The sequence below is a fragment of the Electrona antarctica genome (assembly GCF_951216825.1).
Source record: "Electrona antarctica genome assembly, chromosome: 1".
NCBI classification, from domain to species: domain Eukaryota; kingdom Metazoa; phylum Chordata; class Actinopteri; order Myctophiformes; family Myctophidae; genus Electrona; species Electrona antarctica.
The window spans coordinates 3,801,495-3,818,987 of record NC_136806.1 but is presented as its reverse complement, the minus strand read 5'-3'; the positions used below and the strand labels follow the sequence as shown (position 1 = coordinate 3,818,987).

Sequence of the window (17,493 nt, the reverse complement as noted above, 5' to 3'; positions counted from 1 at the left end):
GCGCTAACGGCTAAGTCAACGGTAAGCTAATATGACCGTCCGTAGGCTTCGCTCTACGGTGGCCGAGTGTCCGACTGAAATTTTTTTTAAAAAAGGAAAAAATTCAGAATATTCTCCCCTCGCCTGATATCATTGAGGATGCGCTCGGACGTGTGTCCAATGCATGCGTCGGTTGGATTCCCTAGGACAGGGGTTCTCAACGTTTTTGTCCGGGGACCCCCGGAAATGCTTTGGCAATGTCTCGGGACCCCCGCCCCGCCCCCTCCCGACCCCCAATATAAATTGACTGCTACAATAACCTTAAACCATTTTGGGCGGGAACCCCTTTTGGTGTTTTAAGCATTGTTATAATTTAGCTATTGAAAAATAGCAGATCTACAAGCTCGTAGCGCGCCACCGAGTGGCGCGCTACGAGCTTGTAGGTCTGCTATTTTTGAAAAACCGTGAAAATAAAATTTAAAAAAATATATATATATATATATTTTTTTAAATAATTTGGGGACCCCCTAAAATATTTTGGCGACCCCCCGAGGGGTCGCGACCCACGGGTTGAGAACCCCTGCCCTAGGACGTGTGGGCGTGGCTATGTCCTACTGACGGTTAATTGGATGAAACCCAACCCCCCTACTATTGATCAGTGGCTACAAAAAGTTAAACAGATATATAAGATGGAATATATGACAGCCCAGTAGTTACACATTAAGCTCCCTAACTTCAAAAGGAGATGGGAGTTAGTGGCAGAATATCTGGAAGCAGATTCTACTAATGGCTAGAAACACTGCCCAGGAGCAGATTCTACTAATGGGTAGAGACACTGCCCAGGAGCAGATTCTACTAATGGGTAGAAACACTGCCCAGGAGCAGATTCTACTAATGGGTAGAGACACTGCCCAGGAGCAGATTCTACTAATGGGTAGAAACACTGCCCAGGAGCAGATTCTACTAATGGGTAGAGACACTGCCCAGGAGCAGATTCTACTAATGGGTAGAGACACTGCCCAGGAGCAGATTCTACTAATGGGTAGAGACACTGCCCAGGAGCAGATTCTACTAATGGGTAGAGACACTGCCCAGGAGCAGATTCTACTAATGGGTAGAGACACTGCCCAGGAGCAGATTCTACTAATGGGTAGAGACACTGCCCAGGAGCAGATTCTACTAATGGGTAGAGACACTGCCCAGGAGCAGATTCTACTAATGGGTAGAAACACTGCCCAGATACCCTACATTAAAACCTCCCATATCACAGTGAAAAGTTCACCCCCAAGGCACTCTCAATGCAAATAATATTAATATTACTATGTATGTATTTTTGTTTTTTGTTTATTTTTCTTGTAATGTCTCTTATTTTACTTTTACACCTAAAAATAATGTCTTATAATATGAAACAAATTGCCTGTAAATGATCTTATAATGGCAATAAACAAGTACAACAATAAGAAAAGGAATGACATCTTGTGTTGGTTCTTGCCCTTGGATAAGGTGGAACAACGGTGGACGCCGTACAAGGCGGGCTTCCACCCGTCCGTGGTGGCCGCTCCCGTCCCCGAGCCGGAGGTGGTGTCGCCCTTCCTGCCGCCGCCCTGCGGCCTGACGCCCTGCGACAACACGGACGTCATCCTGGGCTACAACGCCCACTGGCGGCTCCGCGCCCCCAAGCGCGTCCGCTACCGCGTGGTCAACCTCTCGGACGACGACGGCGCCAACCCCACCGTGTCCCGGGCGCAGATCGAGATCCAGCACGGCGCGCTGGCCGAGGCCTTCCGTCCGTACAACGTCACCCTCACGCTGAGCACGCACGACGTGCGGAACTCCTCCCTGCGGCAGAGGTGTGTTTGGTGTACCCCCCCCCCCCCCCCCCCCCCAGAGGTGTGTTTGGTGTACCAACCAGTGTTGTTTTCATCCACTACAACTATGACGAAAAAATGTTCGTCGACTACCTTTTTGAGTGGTGTAAACCACTCCTACAACTGGCTTTGTTAGTCTGTCTGTCTGTCTGTCTGTGCGCAAAAAATGAGCATGGTTGCTACGGTCACCCAGTTCACCCGGGTGTGATTTCATTACGTCAGACATTACGTCAGACCACAGCTGATCAGGCTATATAAGACCTTACACCACTCAGTTCACACGGGTGTGATTTTTTCACCTGTGCTGAACTATTGCTACTGCCATTTAGCTGTATGAGTTAAACCAAATGGACCCGTAAGGCTTAGGGGTTCCTTTTGGTTTCATTTTACGCTAAGTAAAGTGAGTTAAAATACTATTGTTAAACATCTGCATGACGTCATTTCTCCACAATTAGAGAATGTGGAAGAATGTAGAAGAGTCTGAGAGGCAACATCTCATCAAATCCGTGTCTCAAATACAGAATAAATAATAATGGACCTTGATATGGAGAAGGTTGAAAAGCTCTGCTGGATTGAGCTGGTTCACTTTTCTGCTGGTCCAGTGTTGTTTCGTTTGTTTTCGTCGACTAAAACTAAGTTGAAAAATGTTCGTCGACTACCTTTTTTCACTGACGAAAACTAAATGGAAACTAAATGAAAACTAAGCTATGACGACTAAAGCTAAGACTAAATATATTGACAATTTCGTCAACAGATAAAAACTAGGCTAAATGTTAGGGAGGGACTAGTGGACAAGAGATCCACTATAAGTCATTTTACAATTGGTTGCATGCTTAAAATAGCCGATCTACAAGCTCACAACACGTCGCAGCGCAACGCGTGTAAAATCAGTCATTACGACGGCATCAAGGCCCGCCAAAATACACTTTAGTCGACTAAATCAACTGTAGATTTAGTCGACTAAAATCTTATGACATTTGTTTGACTAAAACTAGACTAACACTAAGACATTCCAGGTGACTAAAATGTGACTAAAACTAAATGAAAACTATTCAAGAGACTATGACTAAAACTAAAATCAAAATTTGCTGCCAAAAACAACACTATGCTCGGCGCTACTCGCTAACTCCGCTCTTCAAAAACAACACTATGCTCGGCGCTACTCGCTAACTCCGCTCTTCAAAAACAACACTATGCTCGGCGCTACTCGCTAACTCCGCTCTTCAAAAACAACACTATGCTCGGCGCTACTCGCTAACTCCGCTCTTCAAAAACAACACTATGCTCGGCGCTACTCGCTAACTCCGCTCTTCAAAAACAACACTATGCTCGGCGCTACTCGCTAACTCCGCTCTTCAAAAACAACACTATGCTCGGCGCTACTCGCTAACTCCGCTCTTCAAAAACAACACTATGCTCGGCGCTACTCGCTAACTCCGCTCTTCAAAAACAACACTATGCTCGGCGCTACTCGCTAACTCCGCTCTTCAAAAACAACACTATGCTCGGCGCTACTCGCTGACTCCGCTCTTCAAAAACAACACTATGCTCGGCGCTACTCGCTAACTCCGCTCTTCAAAAACAACACTATGCTCGGCGCTACTCGCTAACTCCGCTCTTCAAAAACAACACTATGCTCGGCGCTACTCGCTAACTCCGCTCTTCAAAAACAACACTATGCTCGGCGCTACTCGCTAACTCCGCTCTTCAAAAACAACACTATGCTCGGCGCTACTCGCTAACTCCGCTCTTCAAAAACAACACTATGCTCGGCGCTACTCGCTAACTCCGCTCTTCAAAAACAACACTATGCTCGGCGCTACTCGCTAACTCCGCTCTTCAAAAACAACACTATGCTCGGCGCTACTCGCTAACTCCGCTCTTCAAAAACAACACTATGCTCGGCGCTACTCGCTAACTCCGCTCTTCAAAAACAACACTATGCTCGGCGCTACTCGCTAACTCCGCTCTTCAAAAACAACACTATGCTCGGCGCTACTCGCTAACTCCGCTCTTCAAAAACAACACTATGCTCGGCGCTACTCGCTGACTCCGCTCTTCAAAAACAACACTATGCTCGGCGCTACTCGCTAACTCCGCTCTTCAAAAACAACACTATGCTCGGCGCTACTCGCTAACTCCGCTCTTCAAAAACAACACTATGCTCGGCGCTACTCGCTAATTCCGCTCTTCAAAAACAACACTATGCTCGGCGCTACTCGCTAACTCCGCTCCTCAAAAACAACACTATGCTCGGCGCTACTCGCTAACTCCGCTCTTCAAAAACAACACTATGCTCGGCGCTACTCGCTAACTCCGCTCCTCAAACACTCACTAACCTCCTCAAACCCATTTAGACCTGAGTTTCATTTTCTACAAAATGTCTTCTAAATCACGAAAAAAAAAACCTCAGTGATTTTCAAACTATTTCATGTCAAGGACCCCAAAAATGATTACACTTGCATGCAAAACAATAGCCGATCTACACGCATCACAACGCGTTGCAGCGTGCTGTGAGTACGTATTGCACTTTGAAATTTTCACTAATAGAAAGTGTTATTATAAAAAATAAAACAAATCCATTATCATTATTATATTATTAACCGTTTCCGTACATAGGACATCGCCACACGTCCTAGGGGTCCCAATCGACGCGTACATCCGACGTCCTCACACGTCCTAGCGCATCCTCAATGATACGGGGCGAGATAAGAATATTCTGAATTTTTTCCTTTTTTTTATTTGTCAGTTCGCCTTTCGGCTACCGTATGCTACACTCTAGGCAATTGTTAGCTTATCATTGACTTAGCTGTTAGGGCGGCGGAAAGAATGACTCGTCTCTCCTAATCCAGGGCGCTCTCCGTGGTGTTGAACGGATCGATATACTGGCACTTCATTTCTGCTCCTCATCTGTCTCTCCCGCAAAATATGAACGCTTTTTGGATCATATATCGTATAAACTAAAACGATCACAATGTAAGCTAGCTATGTAAAGTTAACCTTTTTTTAGTGGATTGTTTCCGGATCATGGGTTTCCGAGTAAAAGCGGCCATGTCTTTCCGGCACCCCTGAGCTCCTATTTTGAAGGACTTCCGGCACTGATTGTGTTAACCCATTTTGTGCGGGAACCCCTTTTGGTGTTTTAAACATTATGTTATAATTTAGCTATTGAAAAATAGCAGATCATAGAGCTTGTAGGTCTGCTATTTTTGAAAAATCGTGAAAAATATTTATTTCAGAAAACTGGAGGATTTAGAAGAATCTTTTAAAATTTTGAGGTCAGGCATAAATGCATAAAAAAAAATCCATTATCATTAAATTATATCACACCCATTCCTGGGGCCCTGGAATCTTTGCAGGGGAAATTCTCTACTTTGGGGTTTCCGGTTCAACAAGTTTCTCAAACCACTGGACTCGGTCACATATTATTAAATCCATTACAGGTTCATTCTCAGTAACTGTCGCGTGGGGAAGATCGGGAACCGTCAGTGCGACCCCGAGTGCGACCACCCGCGGACGGGCCACGACGGAGGCGACTGCCTGAGGCTGGGGCCGTGCTACGCCTGGAAGAGGCAGGACGGGGTCTGCAACGCAGAGTGCAACAGCATCCACTACGACTACGACGACGGAGACTGCTGCGACCCTGAGGTCACCGACGTGCTCAAGACCTGCTTCGACCCGGAGTCACCCGATAGGTGAGCCCCGTCCGTCTGTCCGTCTGTCTGTCTGTCTGTAAATGGTAAATGGTGCATTTATATAGCGCCTTTATCCAAGTCGCTTTACAGAGATTGTGCATTACATTCACCCATTCACACACACATTCATACACCGATGGCGGCGGAAACCATGCAAGGCACCAACCAGCACATCGAGAGCAATTAGGGGTTCAGAGTCTTGCTCAAGGACACTTCGACACTAACTCTGGGGGAGCCCACAGGGTTCGAACTGGCAACCTTGCGGTTACCATCCAGCCACTCTGTCTGTCTGTCTGTCTGTCTGTCCGTCCGTCCGTCCGTCCGTCCGTCCAGCAGCTCAAGCAGTTGCATTGGCAAGGAACATATCCAGAGTGGTTCAGATCATCGTATTTCTTTTTCTTTTTTTACTTTTTTTTTATTGTGTTTTTTTCCATTAAAATACAGGACATACAAAAGACACAAAAGGAACAGTACAAAACATAAACTAAGGACAACACAGATTTACCCTCCCACCTTCCCGCCCGCCCTGGGGGGAGAATTATAGAGAGAAGCTAAATTGAGTGTGTGTGACAGTAGTAATAATAATATTGGAAATTAAAGATAAAGTAAGAAAAACATACAGATAAAATAATTTAAAAAAAGGTAGAGAAAGACAAAATATAAAAAAAAAAGTCAAATAATCTCAGTGAGAGAGTTAACCCATTCTGGGCGGGACCGGTGTTAGCATTATGTTATGCTTTAGCTATTGAAAAATAGCAGATCTACAAGCTCATAGCGCGCCACCGAGTGGCGCGCTACGAGCTTGTAGATCTGCTATTTTTGAAAAATCGAAGAACGACATAGAAACATAGCTTTTTCAGAAAACTGTCAGGATGTAGAAGACATTTTTAGAATCTGATCTCAGGTCAAAATGGGATAATACAGTATATGCGAGGAAAGGGTCCCAGGTTCTGTGGAAACCCTTCAAGGAGCCTCTGACTGCAGCTTTTATGTTCTCTGAATGAAGAAATGATGACAGGTCTTTCAACCAGGATGTCGGGGGAGGGAGAGGGGTTGTGGGGGGGGGGCTCTTCCATTGTAGCAATATGCGCCGAGTAGATCATCGTATTCCTGTCATCTTTCTGTATTTTATTGCTACAGCAGAACTCAGAGATGAGGCGGACAGCTGTTATGTCACCCTGACCTAATCTGCTCAGTGTGTCGCGGTTTCTTTAGTCCACGTGAGGCCGAGGTCAAAATAACTACCCCGTTCACATGAATTCAGCATTTGATGGCGAAACACGCCTCAATTAGAGAGAAGATGTCATTCACGGACATTTTACAAAGTAATTCAAATATCACCATAATAACAGGTCACCATAGCTTAACCCATTCTGGGCGTGAACCCCTTTTTGGTGTTTTAACTAAGAATTGGACTTCCATTGGAAATGCATTGGGGCGGCCATGACACTTAGAACTTGCTTACATCTACCATGCAATGCATGCTAGATGTATAGGAGTGAGTGAGTGAGTGAGTGAGTGAGTGAGTGAGTGAGTGAGTGAGCGAGCGAGCGAGCGAGCGAGCGAGCGAGCGAGTGAGTGGTGAGTGAGTGAGTGAGTGAGTGAGTGAGCGAGCGAGCGAGCGAGCGAGCGAGCGAGCGAGCGAGCGAGTGAGTGGTGAGTGAGCGAGCGAGTGAGTGAGCGAGTGAGTGAGTGAGTGAGTGAGTGAGCGTAAAACGGATTCCAGGTCTGGTGAGTCGCGGGCGGGCGTGTGCACGTAACGAGCACGCACGCAACAACAAATTCACGGGAGACCGCGCTCACGTAAATAACGCCTTCGTTGTCGCACCGCGATTTCTCCGTGCAAAAAACGCAGGTCTCATTGAAGATGAACTCTAAGCCCGTTATATCGCTTCTCGTTTGAAAGGTCCTCCCCCCCAGACCCCCCCCCCCCCCCCCCCCGCTGCCTTACAGTCAGTCTGACAGACAGTGTAAAGCAGAGCTCCAGCCGGCATCATGGAGGCTCCCCGTGAGTTTGGCTCGGCCTCCTCAGGACCCGCCAGTTGTTCTAAAAGTTTCCATGTTTCGCTATGATCAGGTAATCCATTTTATACACTTACTTTTGTGCCGTTTTTTTCAACGCGACGTTAGATTTGATCGACCCTGATTGATTCATAGTCTGGATTTTTGGTGGTGAGGTGACCACCGAACTACAACATGACGTCACAAGCCGTGGTGAAGAGCAAACCACCACCACCGCCCCAGCCCTTCTCTCTGTTTTTACTCACCACCGCTCAACGTTATTTCAGCTCCGGTGGTCACCTCACCACCTAAAATCCAGACTATCGTATATCACGATATTTATTTTTATTTGTGGTCTTTTAGGGGGGGGGGGGCTATTGTGTGATATGCAATGTGAGCTGTAATCATATTCCATCATATTCACATGCTTTTGGAGAGAAATGAGACTCCATGCAGTCACTTTCAGTAGTAGAGGCCTGCAGAGGGGAGCTGTATGTGTCTGTGACACAGGTGATGGTCGTTATTGATGATCATTAATACATCAAGGAAGGCAATTATGTTTGCAATGTAGTTAAATAAAAAATGCTTGGGGGGAAGATAAATCATAAAAAAAAAAAATCGTATCGTGATACGTATCGTATCGTGAGTTGAGTGTATCGTTACATGCCTATGTCACCAATGTAACCCAGTATGTCACCAATGTAACCCAGTATGTCACCAATGTAACCCAGTATGTCACCAATGTAACCCAGTATGTCACCAATGTAACCCAGTATGTCACCAATGTAACCCAGTATGTCACCAATGTCAATGTAGGCTAATAGCTAAGTAAAGAACAATGTAGGCTTAGGCTAATAGCTAAGTAAAGAACAACAGGAACAATAGCCAGCATGGGGTCACTTAAAGTGTTTTCATTTTAACCCTCTACCCGCCAGGATTAATTAAAAAATGTAATTCACGCCAGTGAAGTCAGTGCTGTCTGAATGTTGGCGAGTCACAACACATGACATGAAGAAGATCCACACCTTCCACAATCGATGCCTCGGGAAACTCTGCCGAGTCTTCTGGCCTCAGAGGAGCTGCACAAGGCGACCGAGTGCAACAACAGCATAATGTTGGAGATCATAGTGTCGCCGATTTCGATGGCATGCGTTCAGGACGGCCCAGGGTTGGATCCCGAAGGTCGCTTTAGGATGGACCCCTCTCGGGAAAAGGAAGAAGGGTTGAATCCATCGACACCACAGAGTATTAGAAGGATTGAGACTGAACCCGGGTTTCCTCGTCATAACTCCACGGGTCCGCCTGCAGTCCCTACTCTGACCAGTAGGGCCTTGATCGACACACAGGCTAGAATGAGGATGTGGCTCAAATATGGAGGGCTATCACTTCCGGGTCGGGAGGAAGTGGTCTCTTCTGCATTTTTTCGCTCAACTTGCCTCACGATCCCGCTTATAGTAACGGGAGGGAATGTGTTAAAGGGACAAACAAATATATGTTAATGACGTTTAGAAGATTTAGAACACTTTCCTGGGGGTCTTTATGTGTGTAATATGTGGTTTTAGATATGTTACATTTTAGCAGTGAGCCCAGTGTCTCTGATGTCATGCACACTGGGCTCAGTTCCTTCCTGGACTACCCACAGCCCTCCCACAATCCACAAGGAGGAGCAGTGCACCAAAGCATTATGGGAATTGTAGTCCAGGAAGGAAGTGAGCCCAGTGTCGATGACATCAGAGAGACTGGGCTCACTGCTAAAATCTATAATATCTGACTAAAACCCACATATTTCACACATAAAGACCCCCCAGGAAAGTGTTCTAAATCTTCTATAGTAAACGCCATTCTTTTGCAAAAAGGGTGAAGTGTCCTTTTGTCGCCGATATGATGAGCGATATGAATTGCCCATCGATCCTACATCTCTGTATAGACCAATTCATTGTTTACAAACATTGGGACTGGGCGCACGGGTGACTGTTTCATGTAATCAATTCCCAACAGATCTCCAACCCTGTTGTTTTGGGGAGCGCTGGTTTCAGTCCATTCAACCTCCTCTTGTGAGTTGGCTAGTGAGATGCACCCTAGGAGACATTTATACTTCAAAGCCCAACAGTATTGCGCACAGAGGACAGCTGATATACAAGCTCACATCGCATCGCAAAATGCGACTGTTGTGAGTGCAGTTAGAACTTTTCCATTGCGTCTTATGAGAGGTGGTGTTCTTCTGCTGCCGTGATGTGCGTGCATGCTGTTGCTTATCAGTGTGACGTCGTCTGTTAAGGCGTCTATTGGTTGCCTGCTCATCCTTCCTTATCGTGGGTATTATTTTTTATCGCTACTCCTCCCACTCTGTCCATTGATAAATGACTCGCAATTATGGAGGCCATGAACGGTGCTGTCTCCCTCGTTCTGCCTCGGTGGTTATTTGTAGTCTCTCTCTGGGGGCATCGGGCTGAAGGCCAGAGCTATGAATTATTGCACTTGACTGTCTGGGACATAATAGGATCCAGAGGTCAGAACAGAACGCCGCATAATTACACACAGTTTAGCAGTTTTCTGCCTGCCTGGTGTACGGCATTAGTGCAGAGTAAACATGCATTGTAAATGACCCTCTAAGCTGACTCTCTGTAAATGACCCTCTCTAAGCTGACTCTCTTCATTGTAAATGACCCTCTCTAAGCTGACTCTCTGTAAATGACCCTCTAAGCTGACTCTCTGTAAATGACCCTCTCTAAGCTGACTCTCTTCATTGTAAATGACCCTCTCTAAGCTGACTCTCTGTAAATGACCCTCTAAGCTGACTCTCTGTAAATGACCCTCTCTAAGCTGACTCTCTTCATTGTAAATGACCCTCTCTAAGCTGACTCTCTTCATTGTAAATGACCCTCTCTAAGCTGACTCTCTTCATTGTAAATGACCCTCTCTAAGCTGACTCTCTTCATTGTAAATGACCCTCTCTAAGCTGACTCTCTTCATTGTAAATGACCCTCTCTAAGCTGACTCTCTTCATTGTAAATGACCCTCTCTAAGCTGACTCTCTTCATTGTAAATGACCCTCTCTAAGCTGACTCTCTTCATTGTAAATGACCCTCTCTAAGCTGACTCTCTTCATTGTAAATGACCCTCTCTAAGCTGACTCTCTTCATTGTAAATGACCCTCTCTGAGCTGACTCTCTTCATTGTAAATGACCCTCTCTAAGCTGACTCTCTTCATTGTAAATGACCCTCTCTAAGCTGACTCTCTTCATTTCTCATCGGGAAAAGTGAGGCATCTCCACGAATGAGGTCTTTGTGTCTATTATCTACAGCAGGGGTTCTCAACGTTTTTGGCCGGGGACCCCCGGAAATGCTTTGGCAATGTCTCGGGACCCCCGCCCCGCCCCGCCCCCTCCCGACCCCCAATATAAATTGACTGCTACAATAACCTTAAACCATTTTGGGCGGGAACCCCTTTTGGTGTTTTAAGCATTGTTATAATTTAGCTATTGAAAAATAGCAGATCTACAAGCTCATAGCGCGCCACCGAGTGGCGCGCTATGAGCTTGTAGGTCTGCTATTTTTGAAAAATCGTGAAAATAAATTTTAAAAAAAAATCTTTTTTTTTTTTTTTTTTGAAAATAATTTGGGGACCCCCTAAAATAATTTGGCGCCCCCGAGGGGTCGCGACCCACGGGTTGAGAACCCCTGATCTACAGCACTAGTTCCCGAACTGTGGGTCACTCAGGACCCCCTGCTTTAAAGGGATAGTTCAGATATTTTTAATTTAAGCTGTATGAAATACTATAGCGGTTGCAACTGTATTTATTGATTGCCTGAGTCCCGTGGTGGGAGTTCTGCTCTGGTTTTGGTGAAATAAAGTAGTTCCGGTCATTTTGTGGGGGGCACAGGGGGCCACGCAGTAAAAGTAAATGAATCCACAAAACTAACGTTTGTAATGTTTGTATTGTTTTGTATTTGTATTGACCTATTTCTAGAATATTAGTGCAACCTCTCTATCACACGGAACTATGTTTTTTGTGTCCATATCACTACGCCCAAAAAACAGTTCCATGTGATAGAGGGGTCAAAGTTGAACAAAAGTTGCGCTAATATTTTAGAAATAGGTCAACAATACAAATGATGTTAGTTTTGTAGATTAATTTACTTCTACTGTGTGGCCCCAGTGCCCCCCCACAAAATGACCGGAACTACTTAATATTTCACCAAACCCAGAGCAGAACTCCCACCACGGGACTCGGGCAATCATACAGTTGTAACCACTATATTAGTGGTTACAACAAGTATATAGCAAGTATTTCATACAGCTTAAGTTAAAAGAAAATGTATTATAAAATTGTAAAGTGAAATCCAATTCAAGTGAAATGTGTGTATTGTTATTGTATTTAGTTGTATTATGGTTAAACCATTGAGAGCTTCTGCCTGCCTGCCTCTCTTTTTAAGGGCCTGGGTACCCCCCAAAAAATTCGGCCTCACGGCTGTGCCGCTCGGCCAAATCTGCCGCGCGCCCCAAGGGGGGCCCTCAAATTTGCTCCAGCCCGGGGGCCCTCAGCAAGGTAAATCCGGCTCTGACCGGACTGGAGCACTACGACCCTCACCCTACTGTGTATGTGTGCATGTGCGTGTGTGTGTGTGTGTGGAGGTATATCCCATTTTGGGCGGGAACCCCTTTTGGTGTTAGCATTATGTTATGCTTTATCTATCTACAAGCTCGTAGGTCTGCTATTTTTGAAAAATCGAAGAACGACTGACATAGAAACATAGCTTTTTCAGAAAGCTGTCAGGATGTAGAAGACATTTTTAGAATCTGATCTCAGGTCAAAATGGTATATTATTGCTGCATTAATGCATACTGCACTGCATGCATTCAAATTGACTGATTAGAAAAATCTAGCCAAAAATAGTAGCCTATACCTGCAAAGATTTATTCATTAATCAAATCCAAATGACATGAATCAGTGGTTTCCAAACCTTTTCATGTCAAGGACCCCCAAATTGACACTAATTAGCCCGCGGACCCCCATTTAAAAAGATATGCCAGGGACCCCCATATGAGAAGATTTTTACGGCTCTAGCAGTGATTCTCAACCTGTTTAATTTCAAAGACCCCCCCCCCCCCCCCAGTTTGACATGCATTAGGCTACGGACCCCCATTTGATGGCATTTCTATCTCTGGGAGGGACCCCCAATTTATAGCCTACTTTAAAATCAATGTTAATTGAACTCGGAGAGTGTAGAAATGGAACCAAATGGACCCGTTAGGATTTGTACACTCTCAGAGTTACAGACCCATAAGGATCCATTTGGTTCCTATCATTTAGCTGGGGGACCCCCTGGAACTGCCTCAAGGACCCCTGGGGGTCCCCGGACCCCACCCTGGGAACCACTGACATAAATAACAATGAAGTCTAGCCAACATCGACTCACTTATTCAGGTACGTTTGGTCTAAAATATCACGTAGCATGAAGTATGGGGCGGCTGTGGCTCAGGAGGTAGAGCAGGTGGTCCAATGATCCCTGGGTCTGGGCGGCTGTGGCTCAGGAGGTAGAGCAGGTCGTCCAATGATCCCTGGGTCTGGGCGGCCGTGGCTCAGGAGGTAGAGCAGGTCGTCCAATGATCCCTGGGTCTGGGCGGCTGTGGCTCAGGAGGTAGAGCAGGTCGTCCAATGATCCCTGGGTCTGGGCGGCTGTGGCTCAGGAGGTAGAGCAGGTCGTCCAATGATCCCTGGGTCTGGGCGGCTGTGGCTCAGGAGGTAGAGCAGGTCGTCCAATGATCCCTGGGTCTGGGCGGCCGTGGCTCAGGAGGTAGAGCAGGTCGTCCAATGATCCCTGGGTCTGGGCGGCTGTGGCTCAGGAGGTAGAGCAGGTCGTCCAATGATCCCTGGGTCTGGGCGGCTGGGGCTCAGGAGGTAGAGCAGGTCGTCCAATGATCCCTGGGTCTGGGCGGCTGTGGCTCAGGAGGTAGAGCAGGTCGTCCAATGATCCCTGGGTCTGGGCGGCTGGGGCTCAGGAGGTAGAGCAGGTCGTCCAATGATCCCTGGGTCTGGGCGGCTGTGGCTCAGGAGGTAGAGCAGGTCGTCCAATGATCCCTGGGTCTGGGCGGCCGTGGCTCAGGAGGTAGAGCAGGTCGTCCAATGATCCCTGGGTCTGGGCGGCTGGGGCTCAGGAGGTAGAGCAGGTCGTCCAATGATCCCTGGGTCTGGGCGGCTGTGGCTCAGGAGGTAGAGCAGGTCGTCCAATGATCCCTGGGTCGGCGGTTCAAATCACATGTCGAAGTGTCCTTGGGCAAGACATGAACCCTACATAGGCCCACCCTGGACTATCAGCGGAAGTGGCGGAAGTGTTGCGTGTAAGATAACTACGTCACGCGATGCGGCTGTGTTTACTAGTCCCCACCGAAACAAGGAAATGACGTTGATGCTTTACAAATCAGTTCACATTCTCCGCGAATGAAACAAGTGTTGTGATTGGTCGGGAAAATATCGTATCCGGGGGAAATACATCTGATGGATGTTCCGGAGGATACGTCCGCCGATAGCTTCTTTGCCTTACGTTGTGACCAGGCTCTTCTTTTCGCAGATAAGTGAGCCTGGGACCGAGGCTAACATAGGCCTATCTCACAGCATTTCCCCGCCCCCCTTTCCACGCCCCCTTTTGGAGCTAATGGTGTTATTATTTCTGCGGTCCATAGACTTCCATGTTAAAAGAGGTATTTTCACAAGCCACAAACTACCGTTTTGTAAAGGTAAGGTTTATTCTACTTATTTGAGTTGTTATACCATTGTGTTTTCTTCATATTATTATCGGTCTTTGACATTTTAACATTAGGAAATCTACTTAGATTCTCCAGAGAAAAAAGGTGTAAATGCCTAATGTTAAATGACACCACTAGCTACCGGAAGGGGGCGTGGAAAGGGGGCTGTGAGATAGGCCTATTGCCTTGTTGGTCGGTGTGAGCTCGCCACCGTTGGTGTGGGAAGTGAGGACGCTGGCGTCGACTGTTCGCCGCTTCACCTCCCAATGTATGAATGAATGAATCATTGTAATCGCTTTGAGTAAAGGCACGTAGTGCATAGAATAGCGCTATGAAAATGCAATTCATTATTATTATTATTATTATAAGTGAGGGGCGCTCTTACATCATCATCTTACAGTGATGTAATGATGATGGAAATCAAACGGTGACAAATGGCGATGGCGTTTTTAAAACAAACATTGAACTAAAAACAAACCTGTATAGGAGGGGCTAGCGCCCCTCAAAAATATCGCCTATATATCTAAAATCAAAGTCATTACAGGGAAATTAATGACATTGATTGAAGTGTGAAACTTTTCCAAATAAGGTATTTGTTTGAAACGGGAATCACACCAGGTCTGTGGTGCAGGAATACACAGGTCTGTGGTGCAGGAATACACAGGTCTGTGGTGCAGGAATACACAGGTCTGTGGTGCAGGAATACACAGGTCTGTGGTGCAGGAATACACAGGTCTGTGGTGCAGGAATACATATTGAAACTGATGATAATAACTGAGACACGCACGCACGCACGCACGCACGCACACACGCACGCACGCACACACGCACATGCGCGTGCGGACAGGGAGGGGAAAAAGGATGGGAGTCCCATTGACTTATGAGCCTGTGATGTCATTCCTGCCTGTGCCGTTAGGCCTCTGACCCCCCATTAAAACAACATGAACGTCCAGTACACTGGGGACCCGCGGCGTCGTAAACCCTGGACCCAATGGACTCACAGCACTGTAGGTCTTCTGGAAGCTGTGTGTGTGTGTGTGTGTGTGTGTGTGTGTGTGTGTGTGTGTGTGTGCGCGTCTGCACTGCAACCTGTGAGTTTCTCAGAGAGAGAGAGAGAGAGAGAATTATTGTGAGGATGACATTTTGCTGGCGTTTAACGGCGGACCATTTTTATGTTTGGGGTCTGGGCTTTTGATATCCCAACAACACCGAGGCAGGCTGAGTTCTTGCGCAGGTATTCGCTCGCAGGCTGTGCGGCCCTCGGTGTCCACGCCAGACTTAGGGAGGCCCTCGGTGTCCACGCCAGACTTAGGGAGGCCCGTGGCTCAGCAGGCTGTGCGGCCCTCGGTGTCCACGCCAGACTGTGCGGCCCTCGGTGTCCACGCCAGGCTGTGCAGCCCTCGGTGTCCACGCCAGACGTAGGGAGGCCCGTGGCTCTACAGGCTGTGCGGCCCTCGGTGTCCACGCCAGGCTGTGCGGCCCTCCGCGTCCACGCCAGGCTGTGCGGCCCTCGGTGTCCACGCCAGGCTGTGCGGCCCTCGGTATCCACGCCAGGCTGTGCGGCCCTCGGTGTCCACGCCAGGCTGTGCGGCCCTCGGTGTCCACGCCAGACTTAGGGAGGCCCGTGGCTCAGCGGAGCCAGTTGCTGTCACACAACGCAGCCATAGCCAGGTACACGGCGGCTCCTGGCATGGGAAGAAAGAGAGGGGGAAGAAGAGGGAGGGAAGGAGGGAGAGGAGAGGAGAGAGAACAAGAGAGAGAGAGAGAGAGTGAGGACATTTTGTCCATTAAGGGCCTAGACACTGTTCCCCATTGGTTAGCAAACCGTTGGAAGGTGCTGTTGTTTGCGAAGCACTCTGGGTGGTTCCTCCTCCTCCTTCCTCCTCCTCCTCACTCTGGGTGGTTCCTCCTCCTCCTCCTCCTCACTCTGGGTGGTTCCTCCTCCTCCTCCTCCTCCTCCTCCTCCTCCTCCTCACTCTGGGTGGTTCCTCCTCCTCCTCCTCCTCCTCCTCACTCTGGGTGGTTCCTCCTCCTCCTCCTCCTCCTCCTCCTCACTCTGGGTGGTTCTTCCCCTGAAAGAACTATCTGACTCTGACCTGGTTTGGCACTTTATTAAAAATAAAACAATAACAATGTTAAAGGACCACTTCACCACTTTTCAACCCATCTTCATATAATAGGTCCCTCACTAATAATCATGAAAAAATTGCGCATTTCTTTTCTACTCAGTCTGTGTCTCATAGGAGGGCTTTGGGCAGTTCAGAAACCCGTCCACCAGTGACATCATCGATGGTGAATCCAAGCTAATAGAAACGACAGGCTTTCTTTTCCTGAAAAGTTGCAATGCAAAAGTTGAAGCCATCGTTCTCACGATAATACAAATCTAAATATATTTTAAAACAAATCTTGTTTAAAAAAAAATTTGCCTAATGATGATGTCACTGGTGGACGGGTGTCCGAACTGCCCAAAGCCCTTCTATGAGACACAGACTGAGTAGGAAAAAAATGGTGGTGTTTTATCATGATCATTAGTGAGAATAGCGAGCCTATCTCCTGTTTCTGTAGAGAAGGCTGCTTCATGTACAAGTACACCCCCTGGACATGGCGCTAGTATGTCACATGGACTTATACCCCCAATCCAACCCTTGATGCTCAGCTGCCAAGCAGAGTGGCATTGCATGGGTCTTTGGTATTTGGTACGACCCGGCCCGGGATCGAACCCCGACCTCCCAGTCTCAGGTCGGACACTCAAACCACAAGGCCGCTGAGCTTGGAGGTTTATTATTGTTATATATAGGCCAAAGTACAGCCGGGTGGTTGGTACAAGTTGTACTGCTGGAGCTCCACATGGATTTATGTGTATATTATTTTGTTCAGGTCCGGTTGAGTACTTAGTGGTTTATTACTTGAGATCCCTTTTAGTTGGATCTGAGTGTTCCCGTGAGTTATGACAGCCCCGTTCCTTCCAAACAGAAACAAATCTGAAAATCTGAAAAAGATTTGGGTGTGATTTGAGCCATCACCTGACCAAGTTGATCTCCTGATAAGGGCTACCAACTAACCCCTAGCAGAAGCTCTCGTCATCCTGCTAAATACCTAACCGACACTGACTTCGCTGATGACATCATGCTTATCAGTCAATTCAATTCAATTCAATTCAAAGGGCTTTATTGGCATGAGAAAACATACGTTTACATTGCCA

General features: G+C 47.2%; 2 protein-coding genes across 2 annotated transcripts in view; both read left to right on the top strand.

Annotated features, from left to right (window-relative positions):
* The window catches only part of astn1 (astrotactin 1), a gene marked incomplete at its 3' end in the record, with an annotated part of 1,033,675 nt that overhangs the window by 630,336 nt on the left and 385,846 nt on the right, over nucleotides 1-17,493 (top strand). The window lies entirely within an intron of this gene.
* Nucleotides 1-17,493, top strand: part of pappa2 (pappalysin 2) — a gene marked incomplete at both ends in the record, with an annotated part of 278,401 nt that overhangs the window by 9,966 nt on the left and 250,942 nt on the right. Inside the window, 2 exons of the mRNA XM_079505807.1 lie at nucleotides 1,483-1,829; nucleotides 5,291-5,542. Of these exons, the coding sequence (XP_079361933.1) occupies nucleotides 1,483-1,829; nucleotides 5,291-5,542 (599 nt within the window). The remainder of the gene's footprint in view (nucleotides 1-1,482; nucleotides 1,830-5,290; nucleotides 5,543-17,493) is intronic.